At 41.4% G+C, this 18,132-nt stretch overlaps 1 protein-coding gene across 2 annotated transcripts in view; it reads left to right on the forward strand.

Annotated features, from left to right (window-relative positions):
* mcf2l2 (MCF.2 cell line derived transforming sequence-like 2) overlaps nt 1-18,132 on the forward strand; it is a 286,969-nt gene that overhangs the window by 258,559 nt on the left and 10,278 nt on the right. The window contains exons 31-33 of one of the 2 annotated variants that reach the window (XM_036007118.1): nt 57-167; nt 16,572-16,681; nt 17,423-17,564. In XM_036007118.1, the coding sequence (XP_035863011.1) occupies nt 57-167; nt 16,572-16,681; nt 17,423-17,539 (338 nt within the window). In that variant the 3' untranslated portion in view covers nt 17,540-17,564. The remainder of the gene's footprint in view (nt 1-56; nt 168-16,571; nt 16,682-17,422; nt 17,565-18,132) is intronic. The other variant, XM_036007119.1, reaches the window with a different exon arrangement.

The raw sequence follows: 18,132 nt of genomic DNA on the forward strand, positions 1-18,132 counted from the left end.
TGATGTTGAGTGGCAATCATGATGAAAAGATAGTAAGAAATTGGGCTTCCCTCCAGATACTTTGCATGGTGCTTTGGCTGCAGTCAGGAAACGTCAGAGCATGACTAGCAGCACTGCAACTGCTGCTGGTGGCACCTCAGCTGTCCCTAGATCCACCTCCCAACCAGGTAACTGCAGAGACGTTGAGTGAGTTTGTTTTGGTTAATAATTTGGTGCTGGGCAGTATTATTTGATTCAGTGTTTATTTTTTCTTCTGATGTGTAACTTCCAACTTCTTTCTGCAGCATGTTTATTTCTACCCTCAGATTGGTCTTAAACTATCTAATGCAATAACGGACTCTGTGCACTAATTACTTTTTTTGTTCATTGTTCCCTCTATTTATATCTAGAGTATTTATTTATATTATGGGTAAGCATGTGTATGCAGTCATGGGCATTAATGAGGTGTGTGTGGGTGTGAGTGTGCATATAATTTAATATATTTTTAATGCTGCAAATTGGATTGCTCCAATAGAGTTTTGTTGTATAAATATATGCAATGACAATACAGATCTATCTATCTAAAGAAATAGTTTGGACCATCCAAGGTGACCCATATGACTTTTATGAACCTAACCCCAACCCAATGAGAAACAGAGAAAGACTGTGGTCATCATGGTTAAATATATAATTTTCTTTCTAATTTCTTTTTTTCTCTTAATGAAAACAATAACAAAAGACAGACTTTTTGTCATGGACAAGTTAATGTATTACATTTTTGATCACATTATGTTTAGTAAGGTTAATGAATACAGTGTTTTCCACAGAATCAGATTCTGCTTGTGGTGGTAGCTGACTTGTTAGCGAGCAAGCCAGCTAAAGTTACAAAGCTAGCTGCACCTACACTGCATGGATCTGCCGTTGGTTGCTTCGTAACATTAGCTTATAAAGTATACTGCAAACGACAAGCTAAAGTTAGCCAATTTACCAGCCAGATCAGCCTCAGGAGTCTAGATCAGTAAGCTGACATATCCACTCTAGCTAGCTACTAGCTAGCAATTCATCATTGTTAGCAAGCAAGCTACAACATTAGCCAGCTTAAACCAAAATTTCACCATATATTTCACTTCAGTGTCTCCTTTAGGATTTTTTTCAGAGAAAGGGTTTGTTGTACTCCCCGCCATTTAGAGACTACTTCGCTAAAGACCCTGACACACCAAGCTGACGGCCAGAGACTAGTGGCGACGAAGGCCGACTGTGGCGGCGCCTCTCGTGGGCCATTGTCGCCTTTGTCTTGGGTCAAAAATTACCACTGAAACACACCGCAGAGACTACAGCCGACGGCCAAGTACCACATACATTCTGCGCCTGCGTGAGAGGAAATAGTACCATAATTTAATGTTTCATTTACACTCTCTTGTCACAGGGTAAGACAGCACATTGTTTACACCAAATGACTGACAACTTGTTTGGCTCATTATAACGTTATTTGTAACCAGTGTCGGGTGGAATAAGCAAGCTAACTTCGTTAGCTAACTAACATTAACGTTAGTCAACGGCCTTAGCAGGGCCTGCTCGGTCCCTCCACGTTTTTGCCAAGACACAGCGTTGACAGCCCCGGAGATGGACAATCTGTCTAGCATCTCCCAATGTCCGCTGATGCCTCGGCGGGGAGTAAAACCGACGGACCGCCGGCTTTTTGCTGCCGATGCCGCTGATTCAGGAAATGCTGTTTTGTTGTATGGTGTCATAGCAACGACTAAGACTCTAAGACGCTGACGGATTATGTCCGGTTCAAAAACCACTGCAGGGGAATGAGGACGGTCAGTTGAAGCATGCGTAGATGCTAAAACCAGTCATAGCCCGGTTAAGGTATATACATGGAGGCATACCCTGGTTACTGAAGGAGTTCTCTACCTCTGTTAACCGGGTTATTAGAATTTTAACCGGGGTAAGGTGTTTACATGGCGTTTTAGAAATCGGGGTATTGCCTTAACCCGAACATAAACTGCATGTAAACGCACTGACTTAGAGACTGTTTTGAGACCACGGACTGAGAAATGCTCTGTAGGTCACATGGGGGGGACATTGACAGTCTCACTCACTGTGTTACTGACTATATTAATCTCTGTATGGAGAACACCATGCCTAAGAAGAAGATTCAGTGTTTCTTCAACAACAAACCCTGGGTGACTTCTGAGCTCAAAGCCTTGCTGAATGAAAAGAAAATACGTTTTATATTTGGGAACAAAGAAGAGCTGAGGAGGGTTCAAAGACAGCTCAGATGGGAGATAAGGAAAGGACAGCTACAGGAAAAAGTTGGAGGTGTGCCTTTAACAAAACAACTCAAGGGAGGTCTGGAGGGGACTGAAAACAATCTCTGGTCAAAACAAAGACAGTGGGAGGGGCTTTGTATCCGGTGACAGGGCAAATGAATTAAACAATTTTAATTAGATTTGATTTCCCCCTCTCCTTCCCCCTCCAACCACACTTCAGACCTGTTAGTGATTCAACCTTTCCCTCTCTGGCCACTGTGGACCTCCTCATCCCCCCTCAGGGCTTCTGAGACTGTGCAGATCAGCTCAGTGAGGTCATCCTGCACAACTTCAACCTGAGCCTGGGTCTGGAGCGAGTTCCAGTCCTGTGGATGTCACGGTTTAAACTGAATTGAACCCAAATGCAGACCATAACACTGAGCCAGAGAAGGTTTAACAGGTTTATTATAAAGTTAAATTGTTCAGGTCTCCAACAATAGGGGAAGAGCAGGTCCAGGTCTACAGAGTGGGAAACAGTTCCAGAGTTCTGAGCAGGAGTGGTACCGTACTGTCCGAGTGTCCGTGGTGAATCCAAATGACGTCCAGTAGTGGAAAGCAGGATGATGGTGGCAGGAGTGAAGCGGAGGCAGGAGTCGGGTTCCGAATAGCTGTAGCACAGGAGAAGATATAAATTGAACAGGCCAAAAACACGAAAGGCAAACAAGCAGGTTTGAGTCAGCAGCGAGACTAACGTGGAAATCTTGGCTATGATCTGACGATGAGAGGCAAGGTTGACCGGGTATTTAAGGCTGAGGTGATTATGGTGAATGAGCTGCAGCTGGAACCCTGACTCCCGCACACCAGACTTCACTCCTGCAATAAAGAACAGACAGAGGGGAGGGGAAGAGCAGAGAGAGAGCTACCTAGCAGCAGTAGGCCTAACAGTGGAAGACTTCCTGTTTGGTCCCAGTACTTAAAACTGCGCACCCCAGGGAGCCCAAACGCTTTAGACCGTTAGCCTTAACTTCTCACCTGATGAAGACCTTGGAGAGGATGATACTGCAACACCTGCGGACACTGGTGAGCTCAGAGCTGGACTCCCTACAGTTTGTTTACCTTTCTGGCATTGGGTTGGAAGATGCCATTATCTACTGGGAGCACTGTGAGGGTCATGTTTTTCAATTTCTCCAGTGCTTTAAATACAATTCAGCCATCACTGCTCTAGCGGAAGCTTTTGGGAGCTGGAGTTGACCTGCCACCTGTCTGCATGGACTATCAACTACCTCACTGACAGTATGTGAGGCTCCACTGTATGTCTGATGTGGTGATGAGCAGCGCAGGAGCACCCCAGGGTACAGTGCTTGCTCCTTTTCTCTTCACCCTATATACATCGGATTTCAGGCACAATACAAACTGCTGTCATATTCAGAAGTTCTTTGATGATACTGCCATTGTTGGGTGGGTATCAGAGGAGAACGAAGAGTAACACCGGGGGGTCATCACAGACTTTGTCAACTGGTGTGAGTCAAACCACCTTCACATCAATGCCAGCAAGACTAAGGAGATGGTGGTTAACTTCCGCAGGAGGCCGCCTCGGACTACTCCGGTGAACATCCAGGATGTCGACATCAATGGTGGAGACATACAAATACCTGGGTGTTCACCTCACCAATAAACTGGACTTGTCCAAAAACACAGATGTCTTGTACAAAAAGGGCCAAAGTCGTCTCCACCTGCTAAGGGTCCTTTGTGTGCAGGACCCTGTTAAAAACATTTTATGACTGTGGTGGTGTCTGCAATCTTCTATGCAGTAGCCTGCTGGGGAGCTGGGAGCACAGAGAGGGACAGGAAAAGATTCAACAAACTGCTGAAGAGGGCTAGCTCTGTACTGGTCTGCCTTCTGGACATCAGAGAGGAGGTGGGGGAGAGGAGGATGTTAGCCAAGCTGGCATCGATCATGGGCAACACCTCTCACCCCCTGCACGAGATTGTGAGTTCCCTCAGAAGCTCCTTCAGCAGCAGACTGTTGCACCCTCAGTGCAGGAAGGAGCGATACCGCAGGTCCTTCATTTCAGCAGCAGTCAGACTCTTTAACACAACAACACTTAAAAATATTCTGCACTGGAGGGATGACATGACCCGCGATGGACGCAGAAAGCTAGAGCTCCCTACCCACCTCTGCATTTCATTGAAAAACCAGGTCTATTCCTTTTTCTTCGACACCAAATCGTTTCTGTTATCACAATGACTCAGTGAAACGCCTGCAGGCACGGAAAAGCAGGTCTTGTTATCGTCTAAACTATCTACTCAGACAGAGAAATTTGCTAACATGGCGGCTAGCAGAGCGGTGGCTAACATAGCAACTGATGCTAGCGCAGTCTCGAACATGGAGGACTTTATCGCTCAGGTCTTGGAAAAGCAACAAAGTGTGCTTGAATCAGTGATCTACAACGCAGTGAAGAGAGTGGTAATGGAAATTAATGCCTCGCATTACACATCGGGGCAGAGCCTGAGATGCAGGAAATTACGTGATCCGATGCAACCGCAACCGGACTGCGGCACTTTCATGATCAAACGGCCTCGGGAGCTTGAAGAGACACAACACGAGCTACATGCTAAAGCACCTCAAACTCACTTATCTACCCGGCCACACTGAGAACGACCCACAGAGGGAGAGAGTTCACCTCCACTACAGAACATGATGGATGCTGTCTGTTCAGCTTATACTATGTTTGTTGCTCCAACTAGATTGGTGTGTTTTTCACATAGCTTATTTCAGAATTTGAACTACGGTAGCAATGCTACGCGGTTCGCACAGCAGGGCTGTGGAACCCTATTGTTTTCCTAAGGATTATTATTATTATTATTTTTTTTTTCGTTATTTTTCTTTGAACGCACATTTTGGAGATAATGGGAATTGGATTACTCGAATAACGCATAAGCTCTCGCGCAATCGTTACAGTTAATGTCCTCGTTATCGGTCCTAACTTTAATACTGTTCGTGACAAAACCTGCATGAAGAAAAGTGTGTTTGCCTATTAGACTTTCGTCTTCAGACTGTATCTCGGGGTAGTGGGTACAACGAAAGTTGATGCTGTGATTTTGGCAAGGTGTTAACAATCACAATATGTTGTAAACATATAAATACTGTGGTGAACCTGCGCGTGGATCTCTGTACTGAATTGGGTCCAGTAGAGAGGGCAACGCACTGGAACCGTACCATCCCAGTCCAAATACTGGTCCTTGCCACTCTGGGGGCAACCGGCTATTTCCAGAGGTAAATGTCAGACAAGTGTTTTATATAAATATTATATATAATTTTTCAACTCCTTCGGGTCAACTTGAATAGGAAAAGAGAGGCAAGGATTGTGGAGTTGGAAGAACGCTGTACATTTTTAGAGCAGTCTCTTAAGACTTGTTTTTCTAAATCTACACATATTCTTCTAGTCACAAGTCGAACAGAGCTAAGTGATCTGCTAAGAAGGAGAGCTGAATTCATAATGCACAGAGTGAGGCAAAATTACTACTTTAATGGCTGTAAACCAAGCAAATTGCTTGCTCTGAAATTAAAACAAAGCAAATTTAGAGTTACTATCAACAGCATCCTTTGTTCCTAAAATACCTAAACCTGCCTCTTCTTGATCCAGAGGAGGCAAAAGAACTAACCTATATAACGTTAGAGGACAGCATTAAAAACAGTTAAAAAGGGAAAATGCCAGGGTTGGATGGAATTCCATCAGAACTTCTCCTACAGTATTTTGACATATTAGGACCTACCATTTTACAAGCTTTAACTTCAGCCATAAAGAAGGGTACTTTTCACAAACAAAACAACACTGCACCAATTTCTGTTATACCCAAAAAGGGCAAAGATCTTACGGAGTGCTCAAATTACAGACCCATCAGCCTCATTCGGACTGATATTAAGCTTCATTCCAAAGTCTTGGCACTCCGCTTAGAACGCTTTATTGAGAAGCTAGTCCACCCCAACCAATCAGGTTTTATACCAAAGCGTCATGCTGCAGACAATGTACGCAGACTATTTCATGTAATAGAAGAAGCCAAAAACCTTCCAGCAGTTTTATCAGAGGAAAAAGGCTTTCGACCACCTAGAGTGGCCAAACCAAGCCTCTCCATTACTTGCCACAAGTAGTTCTTGTGGCAAGTAATGGAGAGGCTTGGTTTGGGGGCCAAATTCATTGACATGGTGCGTACTTTATATGCGAATCCCACGGCCATAGTCTCAACCAATGGCTTGCATTCTCAGCCATTTCCCATCGAGCGAGGCTCGCGACAGGGATGCCCGCTTTCCCCCATTCTGTTTGCAATCTCTCTTGAACCGTTAGCCCAAGCCATAAGGCAAAATAAAATCTGTAATGTCCAGATTAAATCCAATAGTAGCTCAATATATATATATAAAATAATATAATATTTGCAGATGATATTTTGTTGTACATCTCTGATCTTGAGGACTCTATTCCAAAAATTCTTAAGATCTTTTACGAATTTGGCTCAATCTCCAGCTATAAAATTAACTGGAATAAATCTAATCTTTTATTGAACAACAGGCATGTGGCATCAGCCATTAGTGTTACAATACCAACCCAAAGCAAAATTACATATTTGGGCATTACCATACATGCATCGCTACAGCGAGTTGTCCAGGACAACTATGAAACTATATTAAGTAGTGTTCAAAGGGATCTGGCTAATTGGTCTGCGCTGCCGGCATCACTACGGTCCAGGATTGCTATTGTTAAAATGAACATAGTTCCTCGTGTGAATTTCTTAAGTACAATGATCCCCTTACCCCCACCAATACATTTCTGGAAGAAACTTGATACCTTAATTTGGCAGTATATTTGGAACATTAAACAACCTAGGCTAAAATACTCTACCCTGCAACGTACCACAAACATGGGAGGCTTGGCCCTCCCCAACCTTAAAGTGTATCACAGAGCCTTTATGGTACGGGCCCTCAGAGTGTGGATGGAGCCCTCATCTACAGTTCCATGGAGAGAAATAGAACAAAACCTCACTGGAAGTCTAAGACTGCAAGACCTTGCCTTTGCAGGTGTGTGTCCAGAAAAGTGTATGCTAGCCTATGGCCCTATTATCACCAACACATTGACCAACTTTAAACAGGTGGAGGAGCAACTACGCTACACCAATAAGTGACATTTCAATACCCCAATATGGCACAATACACACTTAATGTCTGGTAACAAACCCTTTGCTTGTAAGCAGTGGAGTGACAGAGGTATTTATACTTTAGACCAGCTATTCAGTGAGAAAGGTATGTTGAGTTTTGAAGACCTGAGAGCTAGTTTTGAGGTCCCCAGGACATCTTTCTACCTTTGTCTTCGCTTAAAGGAGAATTCCGGTCGATTTCAACACGTAGCTCTGTTGTTTGTAAATTAGGAGTACTGTCAGTAGCGAGAAAAACGAAAACAATCGGTTATCCTGCTAGATTTTGCACCCAACAGGCTTAAACAGGGCTTAAACGGGACAAGTTTTAAATGTGTTTTTGGCCTGTTTAACATGTTCGAAATGCCATTACAAGTGCTTAGCCATGTGCAGTTATTCCTTACGAGGGAACACAGCGAATTTGACTGCAGTAGATGTGACAGAAAGGCATAAAAGTTGTGTTAATCCATACCTCTGTTTATTTCCTGGTTTATGGTGAAGTCCACACTAGTCGAATGCCGATCTCATACAATCCAATATTCCAAAATTTATTTTTTCCACAAAAAAACGATTTGCCGAGGTTCTTTCCATAGTAATGAGTATGTATCAACAAGCTGTAACCTGACACCACAGTGGAGCAAGTAGAGCTGCAGTTCAAGAGTTCAACAGCTAGGTAACCTAGCAACGGCGGAGCCTGTCGGCCAAAGCAGGGGGAGGAGCTCACAGAGCTGACAGACGAAGCTTGGAGTTAGATCAGGACTAATATGAGAAAATGGTTCGAGTTTGTGCCTTTCCAAATTGCGGCAACCAAATGAAGATATATTTGAGCTTGAGCTTTCACCGTTTACCCCTCCGCAACCGGGAGATTTTACAGTTGTGGCTGGTTGCACTTCAGCTTGATGTGAAACTCCCTCGCGACCATTACGTGAGAGAGATTACCGTGTTTGCAGTGAACATTTTGATGAGGACGACTTCACCGAAAAGAGCGTCAAGTCCCGGTATCTGAAGGCAAATGCCATTCCAAAAGCGAAAAGACCAGCTGCACACAAATTGGAGGTAACGTCTTTATGATTTATACTTTCCAAGGCCAAAGTAATTCTCACTTTTTTTTCTGTGAAGAAATGTTTTGCGGTGTTGGTGAATTCTTGAAGAAAAAAAAAAAAACACTAAATGTTGTAACTCCCGTTACTGAGATAGTATCCCGCATATGATATTACCGACATGTAGCCACTGCATCTAGCCCATCTTTCAATGCCCCCCACACAGCCAGTGGACATCTGTCTCAAGTGAGTTTAATACCTTTTCTTTTTGGTCTTTATATTACAGTTAGCTTTGTCGAGATAATCCTTGTAAATGTCATAATCATGTTGTAACTACAAACGGACATCTCAAACATCATTGGAGTTTCATCCTTTTTTGTGAATTGTAGGACCTAAGTGCTTCTGCATCTAGTCCATCTTTGACTGTCCCCTGCACAGCCAGTGAAGATGTGTCACAAGTGAGTGGAATGTATTTTCTTTGATATAAGACAATGTTCCGGATGGGAATGTTGAAGGACTAGAATATGGTAATGTTTGGGACTATGACAAATGAGCTTTATAGGCTAGCAGTTATTTGCAGTATGCCATTATTTCTTATGTAAAGACACTACATTCATCGCATACTACATAGTCAGTTTTTATATTTCATTGTGATGCTGGACTAAACAGTGGCGTTTTTTTTGTCAGGACAACCAAAGCACAAAGTTGTTTACTCGCTGCATTCTCAGCAATGGGTGGCAAAGCCCATGTATGAACGTACAACTCAGGCCTTCCGCGATGACCTGATGGAGCGTGTCTGGAGGAGGAGAGAAGACAGGACCATAGTCTTCTCCGAGTTCTTACCCCGTCATGGACAGAGAAGAAGGCGACTGCTTTGTAACATAGCCCCAGTTCCACGGCTGGATAAGAGTCAACTGGTTGCTCAAGCCAGGTCACATTATATAAGCATGTTCTAGGCCTAGGAAAAGAGTACTGAACTATTTTTTCTTTGTACACTTTAGACTATGTTGCAACATGATTATGTATAAAACCACACATTGCACTGTACATACTTTACATTGATTGTGTCTAGATTGTGATATTGTAATTTCCTTTTTGTTGTTGAAGTAAAGACACAAAAGCACAAATGTAATGTGTACTGTTATATTATAAAACCACTGATAACAGACAGGTGCAGCAATATATTATAGAACTGTACAGTGTATTTATTCTTACAATTTATTTATTCTTTCAACTTACTTTACTTGTACAATATACATATTCTTACTTTTTCCTAATAGAACTGTGCAATTGCTTTGTTTATTCCTAGTAATGGCAATACCAAGTATTACTAGAAATCATAGTATTAGACTCAGAAAATGTCCTCTGCCTCTTTGAATCCCGTGTAACTTCCAGTGGGGGAGGGGCACTCTTGTCTGATCACTGCTATAACACAGGTAGGCAATGTTCTTCTGGTGCCACGCCAAGGTGCTCTCCTCTCAGAACCCACTCCAGAATCACCCGGTAGGCCACGAGTCTGCATTGGCTGGGGGGGAGGAAGGGTGAGCTTTGGTTATTTCACTAAAGAAGTGATGCATTTATTTATAATAAATAATAATACATTTCATTTATAGAGGGCTTTTCATCGTACTCAAAGACACTTTACAGTAAAAACCAGCACATATAGCACATTAAAAACAGATAAGCAATAAAACCAACACATACAACAAGCATATTTAGAAGCAATTAAAAACAATAAAAACAGTAAGCAGGTGAGAAATGTAAGATTATTGTATGTGGAAAGCTAATCTGAAGAGGTGTGTTTTGAATGTGTATTTACAACAAAAAGCAAATGTACCTAAGCTAGGACAGAGTCACGACAGCCTGTTGTACTCACTCATTAGACAGCTGGCCATCAGGTCCGTCCGGTTTAGGCTGCTTCTTCCAATTTACTTTCAGGACAAAAAAAAAAAACGCTTCCAGAACATCCTTATAGATCAGATGGGGAAACCTCTGTGTATGGGCGAAACAATGTCTGTTATCTGGGGACCCATCCAGACCAGGCTGGATGAGATCCCATTTCTTACAGCACAGGCTTTCTTCCTCGGTGGACATTGCGATACAGTATCCACACGAGCATCATGTACCCGCGTAACGTGCAACCAGCCACAACTGTAAAATTTCCCGGTTGCGGAGGGGTAGACGGTGAAAGCTCAAGCTCAAATATCTCTTCATTTGGTTGCCGCAATTTGGAAAGGCACAAACTCGAACCATTTTCTCATATTAGTTCTGATCTAACTCCAAGCTCCGTCTGTCAGCTCTGTGAGCTCCTCCCCCTGCTTTGGCCGACAGGCTCCGCCATTGCTAGGTTACCTAGCTGTTGAACTCTTGAACTGCAGCTCTACTCGCTCCACTGTGGTGTCAGGTTACAGCTTGTTGATACATACTCATTACTATGGAAAGAACCTCGGCAAATCGTTTTTTTTGTGGAAAAAATAAATTTTGGAATATTGGATTGTATGAGATCGGCATTCAACTAGTGTGGACTTCACCATAAACCAGGAAATAAACAGAGGTATGGATTCACACAACTTTTATGCCTTTCTGTCACATCTACTGCAGTCAAATTCGCTGTGTTCCCTCGTAAGGAATAACTGCACATGGCTAAGCACTTGCAATGGCATTTCGAACATGTTTAGAGGCTAAAAACACGTTTAAAACTTGCCCCGTTTAAGCCCTGTTTAAGCCTGTTGGGTGCAAAATCTAGCAGGAGGATAACTCGGTGTAGGCAGCACAGATTGATTTCGTTTTTCTCGCTACTGACAGTACTCCTAATTTACAAACAACAGAGCTACGTGTTGAAATCGAATTCGAAACCGGAATTCTCCTTTAAGATCAGCCCTAAAATGTTATGTAGTGTCATGGGGAAACAGTCTTGAGACGCATCCAATCATTAAATGGTTTGTTGATTTTCCTGTGAGAGGATTAGTGTCCAAGAGTTATGCTAAACTGATGCAAGTATCCATAGGAGAACTCCCAACAGTAAAGAAATAGGAGCTAGAGCTGAGCCCTGAGGGGAACGCAATTAATTGGGACACAGTTTGGGACAACAGTTTCCACTGTTCCAAGAACCCAAACCACTAGTATATCCACTTCAACATATGCCATAGGACATATTGGACTCCCCAGAAAAGATACATCTCTAAAGTCATTCCAACTCCCTATTGCACGTTCTGTCAATCTGAACAAACTGGAACTTTTCTGCATATGGTCTGGGAGTGTGAACAGGTGCATGGGTTTTGGAATGAAACAACATCAATAATATCTGATGTGATAGGATGTCGAATTCCTGCTGACCCGATTGTTTTGTTACTTAACGACGACTCTAAATCTTGGGAGACAGAGGAAAATTTGACCAGACGGCTCAACTGCAACCAAGAAAATAATAGCTCAACGCTGGCTCTCCCCCCCCCCTCGCTTTGTATAAAACAGTGGTTGGCGTATTTTCTGGACATAGTTATGCTTGAGCTCTCTACAGCAAGGATTAACAAAGCTAAATCATCAACTATCAACCTATGGAAAAGCACAGCAGCACAAATATCAGACCTAATGACCTCAGCGCCACAAGAACTAGAGGAGACTGACTAGGCAAGGTGTGATTTGTTTGTTTATTTGTTTTATTTTCCTCAACACGCAGAGAGTGTGGGGTGGGTGAGGGTTTTTGTTCTTGTTCAGTTTGTATTTCTCTGTTCTGTATGTCTGCATATAAAAAAAGCAATAAAAAGTTGATCTAAAAAAAGATATGCCATCTCATATTCATCTGTATAGTCATCTGTATATATTCTCCCCACATGTAAGTAATGACCTGTACAACATGCCTTTTTCATATTCATATTCATATGTATATTCATCTGTATATATATATATTTTTTTTTTTTTTCTCCCCACTGTACATACAAGAAGTGTTTATAGTGTACATATTACCGTTATCACTCTTCTTATTTTTTTCTTCTTTTTCCTATTTTTATTCTTTCTTTGTGTATTTTTCTATCCTATTTATATTGAATGTGTATTTATGTTTGTTGTGCTGCATTGAGCTGCTGTGACAAGTAAATTTCCCCATTGTGGGATCAATAAAATCTATCGTATCTTGTCTTATCTTAAAACACTCATAAATAACTTAATTAGCCTAGGTGGGGCTATGGGGGCCTCTGCTTACACCCTAACAACGTTGTTTTCTAGCTTAGTGCAATAAGCTTTGACTCAAAATAGGACTTATAGAAAATGGGGGCCCTGTATGCGGGGAAGCCCCCAGGGCCCGATGGCTTCACAGCAGAATTTAGAGTTTTGCAACTAAAATGGCTCCACTTCTGTTAGAGGTATACAGAGGTATTGGGGAAGGGCACACTGCCACAAACTCTTAGGCAGGCTTTGATAACTTTGGTTCTTAAGAATAGTAAAGACCCAGAAGACTGTAAGAATTACCATCAAATTTCCTTAAAGTTGCTATTTGTAACTTTCAGTTTGTGTTGATTCAAGCGGCTGCTGTTTTTACCACACCTGTTGTTGTAAAGGTATTTACTTTACGGTGCTGTATTACTGAGTTAGCGTTACCAGGAGGTCATATAGTTGCAATTAATGTTTTGCTTAGACAGAAAATCTTTCATTTACAATTAGAGAATACGTTACAGATTGAAGAGGATTTTGGGCTTGGTTCTGGACCTTTCAGGCCCCAGGGCCGAATTAATCTGACTCCACTCTATACTTTCCTAAGCCCTTCCTCTGCGTGCTCGTTGATCCTTAACCAGTACACTGAAATGACTCAAGGAGACGAGATTCTTATTTAACAATTTAGTAAACAGTATTGTAAGAAATTACAGTACACATATGTGGGCTTTGAACCAAGACTAAAGTATTCCTTAGCAAATCAGACAAAACGTGAGGCCCAGGTCCACTCAACATTTGAGAGTTCAAGCGCCTCGATCTATCTGACCCTATGCTATTTATCTTTTTTTTGTCTGGGTCCTGTTGCCAGTGCATGTGTGTGTGCGTTGCGTCTCCATACACCCCCTCGTCAGGAGTCTGTCTGGTTCCGCTTCCTCCTTCTTGCTCTTGTTAGACACCCACACGTCTCTAACAGCCATCTATCAGCTGTTTCCTGTTATCTCGTCTTGCACAAAACAGTCTTCTGACCTACAATGACATTTCTAAACTCTGATAATTAAACTATAACATAACACTTCTAAATAATAAAAATATCTCAACAAGATGCATCGTTGCATTTAAAGTGTTGCATACGGTAACAGCCTACTTTGGATGTATCGTGAGCTAAACAGGTATCACTGTCAGTGTGTCATTAGCCAAAGCATTAATAGTTTGTCGTAGCAACCAAAGTAATAATAATAATAATAATAATAATAACTTAGATTTATTTAGCGCATTTCATGAAACCCAAGGACACTTTAAACAAGTACAGGGGAACAAAAAGAAAATCGTAGGCCAACACAAACATGGACTGTAAAGAAATTCAAACTGGGCGCTGAATGGAAGGGGACGTAGGGTACTGACGCACAACCATATCATGCATTGTTATTAATTAATTTTTTAATATTTTATTAATGATATAGACATATTACATACCTAAGGGCCAATTTGGGGTCAACTTTGAATAATTCATAATCCCATAATTGTCTTTATATATTTGAAAGCCCGGCCGAGATTTACTCGTGTCTGTCTCTCCTTTTTTTCTGTGATGCCCCTACCCCAGTATTAGCCATAACTACAACATAAAATTAAAATACAATTAGGCCTGTATAAAAAATCTCCTGCTACCTTTTACCTGGCTGGATACTCAAACACAGGTTTTTCCTGTGATACAGCGAAATCTGTGACCCATCAGAATGTGTTACTGTAGAGCCGTTCTGCCTGCCGTAAATCATTTTGTGACTTTGTGGGTAAAATCGATACAGGGCAAAGGCAAGAATAAAAACTATATAAAAATAGTGTTCCTTTCTCTGTTAGCTGTTACAGGTCATTTATAATCATCATATGAAAAGTTACACAGTTTCAGAAACATTTAAAAGTTACATATTAGGTGATAGTTAGATGTTGAGATAATTTCAAAAATTTGGCAAACAGATTAAATAAGGTTATTACTTCTTTAATTCATCCTGATCAGGTGGATCAGAAATTAACCCGTTACATAGCAACCAGCCTCTGGGTGTCATGGTACAAGGGTTGGTGCATAAACGTATGCTTTATGCAGATTTTATATTACTTTTTGTTTCCCAACCTGGCAGATCAGCCCTCCAGATTGTTGAGATGTGGTTTGAAAGACACACCAAATTGTTGGAAATTGAAAACACAGGATAGCCAATGTCTTCATGTCCTGTGGTCCTGTGACAAGGTCCAGGAATTGTGGCCAGGATACACCTAGGTTCCATTCAGCCCAATACTATTCGTTCTGGAAGATGTGTCAATCCTAAATGGGATAGATAAGCACATAAGAAGCTGGGTCCATCTACTTTAATGATGGCCAGGCAGATTCTTCTAAGAGGATGGAGGAATAAAAGGGTGCCTTCAATCCAGGAGTGGGCCTGTGAGATGGCTAGAGTGGCAGCATTGGAAAAAATGTCATATTAGATTAGAGTGAATGTTTACGCTACAAAAAGCTTTATGGAGGGCTCCTAAGATGTCATGTACTGTGGAGAGATGAATACTAACTTATTGTTTTGTCATACAGTACCAGTCAAAGGTTTGGACACGCTTTCTCATTCACTTGAAGTGTGTCCAAACTTTTTACTAGTACTGTATATACATAATGTTTATTTGGTTTACAGTTTGGTGTCTATTTTGTTAATTTTTTATTGTATTGTTTTGAATATTATGGTTATTATTTCATCTTGTCTTATTTTTTGTCTAAACAAGTGGTGATGACTTAGCCCCCTAAGTCATCACCGCTTGTTTGGACAAAAAATAAGACAGGGGGGAGGGGATGTGTTCATGTTGTGAGATGTATGTTTTGTATTTTGTCCAAAAATAAACAAACAAAACTGTGAATCGTAAAAAAAGTAGGACTATAGACATTGCATTTACTCAATAATTCAATCAGGAAAGCAAACGCACTACACCCAACAGCGCAGCCTGGCCACCTAATCTAACAACATTTCAATCTGACATTAATGCTGAATGTACAGACATTATTGTTTTTAATAACTTTAGTCTAAAAAGTTGTCTTGACTTGGTTGTCATATTCTGCTAGTATAACAGTCATTCTTTGTGTGAGAAGCTTGGCTAGTGTTGTGTGGAGGCAGGGAATAGTGGACCCAAACGCAGAGATGAGGCAGGCAAGCAGGTAGGAGAAGGTTGTACTCGAAGATTTAATTAACAAAAAGGCAGGTTACAAAGGATCCAAAAAGCAGAAAAAACACAAGGAGTCAAGAACTGGCAGGGACGCAAAATACAGACACGCAGAACCTGGACACAAATGGATACAAGCTGACGGCACAAGGACACAAAACAATCTGACACCAGACAAAGGAAACACAGGGGCTAAATAAACTAGATAAGGAGAAGACACAAGACAGGTGACACCAGAGCTGGGGAACAGGTGTAGCACATCAGACAATCACACAGGCGGGAAAACAAGGGAAGTAAATTGGACGAGACAAGACAGAAAACCAGACTACCAAAATAAAACAGGAAACAGGAACAACCGACAAAAACATGAAATCAACTAAACACAGAAACTTGACACAACCCGACAGGAATTAACCAAAAAATACACAATACACAGAACACAGTCAGGACAGGTAAACACAATAAACAAGGAGATAACTAAACAGAAGTATACAGAATAAATATACAAACACAGGAAACATACAGAAATGATAATACAGGCAACCGAAATATACAAAACCAGGCAACAGAAATGTCCAAACCATAACAGCTAGAGGTTTATTGCAAACAGACTCATCAAGCTTTTATGATGATGTGATACAAATTACTAAACTGCACAGCAAATTTACTTTCCTGTTAATGAAGCATCATCACCTGCTAAGTGGAAGAGTAATATGCCATTTGTTCATTGAGTACATTTTGGTGGTTAATAATGTGTATTGATTCCCCGCAGGCTGGGCCCAGCAGCGACTCCCTTCCATGGATACAGACGACTTTGAGCCGATCCCCTCCAGTGCGGAGGAATCCTCCAACTCTTCGGAAGAGGAAGGCAACAATAAAAATGTAGGTAACACTCAAGAGTACAGAAAATGTAGGAAAGTTTAACCCAGATATGACTTTGAGCATTACTGGGCCTACTTTCTAAAATGTATTACCAAGGCCCAAAGTTGCAAATACTTTTATGACCCACTCCGTGCACTGTATTTTTTTTTTTAAATGAATGATTGTCCAGGTAAAGCAAAATAAGTGATTTATTACTAAACACACTCTACATGTTACAAAAAAAATACTTGTTGATAAAGACTGTAAACTGTGTAGTAGGCTAATGAATTGTGGAGTTAGAATGGGGAGGATTATAGCTGCACAGGTCTGCTTGGTATGGCAGCCTTTTCAGATCCATTATAATCTGTGTGACAGTACAGTAGATAACCACACAAGCAAAACACACTGAGCGTGTTGGGCAATCATGGACAGTCTTTTTAAGGAATTTACATTTTTACATCATGTAGGTAAATTAAAATATTTGTGTTTATCAGAAAAAAAGGTTAATCCCATCTCTGGATGCAATTTGCAACAGTTTTTTATAAATTTTAATTTTATAATTAGACCACATCTTATCTAGATTCACCACTCCGTTGGATATTTGTCATTTTAACTAGACAAGGCGATGATCAGCTAAAATTAAGAAACTATTTATTAGCATTGCCATTTTAGTTTAATGAATCCACACATTTTACAACATAAACCACATCCAAAATGGAACTGGCTAAATGCACAGTTTGACTCAGTCATTTCTTTTTGCAGGATGACAGTGGTCGTTTCCGGGTGCAGCTTACCTATGAGTCCCGTGAAGCGCGAGACCTCTCTGAGACGGGTGACCTGGTCCAGTTTCTGAAGGAAGCACAGAGCGGACAATGGTGAGTTCCAGTTGGCTCCACCGTAGAACGTAGGAAGTCTGCCAGGTTGTTCCTGCCTTCTCATTGTTTCCCTGGTTTGGTTTCCCTCGTTTCGTTGCAGCTCCCCCAACTTAGCACTATATTTGAAATCTCTGGCTAAGTAGGTCCCAATGTACCAGTTCAAACACGTTTTGCTGCTAAATAAAAGTACAAGAACAAAAACTTACCCGTTTCTTTCCAGTATAACAAGAGCAAGCATCTCACAAATAAGGCAAAATAAACTTTTTGACATTTCATTATATGTGTTCCCAAGAGGGTCTAGCTGCAGAACTCCACTGTGGAGTCACTTCTGGTGCAGGCTCCACTGTCAGAACACCTTCACTGTCAGGACAGGAAATGTACGCAGAAAATACAAAATAAAAGTGTAAACTCTTCCGGTGAAAGTAGTTTGGTCGTTGATTTATATTTACATAGCCTAAGTAATCAACATTGTAAAGTGCAAATGACTAATTCCGTTAATGCAGCATTTATTTTGCCGATCCTGTCCCCACTACACGTAACATGTATTCTATTAGTAACAGATCTCTTATTCAGACAAGATACATTTTTGTCAAAATA

Source organism: Sander lucioperca, chromosome 11 (genome assembly GCF_008315115.2).
Source record: "Sander lucioperca isolate FBNREF2018 chromosome 11, SLUC_FBN_1.2, whole genome shotgun sequence".
Taxonomy (NCBI): Eukaryota; Metazoa; Chordata; class Actinopteri; order Perciformes; family Percidae; genus Sander; species Sander lucioperca.